Genomic DNA, 1,107 nt, shown 5'->3' with positions numbered 1-1,107 from the left:
ATATAATATAATATATTATATATATATATATATAATATATATAATATATAATATATATAATATAATATATACATATATATATAATATATAATAATTACATAATAATAATATAATATATATATATATATATATATAATATACAATATATATATATATATATATATATATATATATATATATATATTATATAAAATATATATATATATACATATAATATATATATATATATATATATATATATATATATATATATATATCCCTCTCCCTCTCCTCCTCCTCCTCCTCCTCTCCCTTCCTCCCTCTCTCTCTCTTTCTCTCTCTACACACACACACACACACGCGCGCGCGCGCGTGTGTGTGTTTCATTTTTTAGCTTTAATCCATTGCCAGGTTAATCTGCATTTCGAAATCTAGTCAGCCTAGGCAGACTGGAATAACATAAAACTTTCGTATTTTTAACAATGTCATTGAAAATAGCTAAGATTTTCATTTGCCATCCATGTGCCATCTTCGAAAGACAACGCATGTTTGATTGGTCCTGGTCAACTAATAGATGGTGGATACAGGAAGTTACAGATACTGTCTCCAAAACTTAAACAGGCCCCAGTCTCTCGTGTATAAGGTACATTTGATTCATTACTTTTTTACCCAAGTCGTGCTTTATCTAACGCTCTCTTTCATTTGTTAGTAAAGAAGACCTTGCGCATGAGCGTAGACACCGTGTAAGGAATTTGCTTGTTCTTATCGAGTGCGAAGTTTCCTGGGACGTAAGACTCGTAACAGATTGCAACTTCCCGGGTCACTCGAAGGAGCATGCTGGAGAGGTCTTCATGTTCGCCGGCCTCGCGCAGGACTTTGGAGAGGTAGTGCAGGAACACGCTCCCGTTGATGCCGTTGTTGGCTGACTTGAAGGCATACGCTCCTTGGGAGGAAAGATAGGAGTTGATCGGTGTCCATTTCTACTTTTTCGAAGAGTAAATTGGTATAATGAAACTACTAATGGTGATAATCTCAATGGTAGTAGTAGTTGTAGTATCATTGATAGTATTAGTGATAATTAAGGTAATAAATTAGTAATAATATTGCTAAATATGATATTAACTGATG

At 33.1% G+C, this 1,107-nt stretch overlaps 1 protein-coding gene across 1 annotated transcript in view; it reads right to left on the bottom strand.

Annotated features, from left to right (window-relative positions):
• Nucleotides 1–291: 291 nt before the first annotated feature.
• The window catches only part of LOC119577900 (caspase-1-like), a 4,581-nt gene continuing 3,765 nt past the window's right edge, over nucleotides 292–1,107 (bottom strand). The window contains exon 7 of the mRNA XM_037925558.1: nucleotides 292–922. Within this exon, the coding sequence (XP_037781486.1) occupies nucleotides 678–922 (245 nt within the window). The 3' untranslated portion in view covers nucleotides 292–677. The remainder of the gene's footprint in view (nucleotides 923–1,107) is intronic.

This window comes from Penaeus monodon, chromosome 10 (genome assembly GCF_015228065.2).
Source record: "Penaeus monodon isolate SGIC_2016 chromosome 10, NSTDA_Pmon_1, whole genome shotgun sequence".
In the NCBI taxonomy this organism is placed as follows: Eukaryota; Metazoa; Arthropoda; class Malacostraca; order Decapoda; family Penaeidae; genus Penaeus; species Penaeus monodon.
This window is presented reverse-complemented; position numbering and strand designations above follow the sequence as displayed.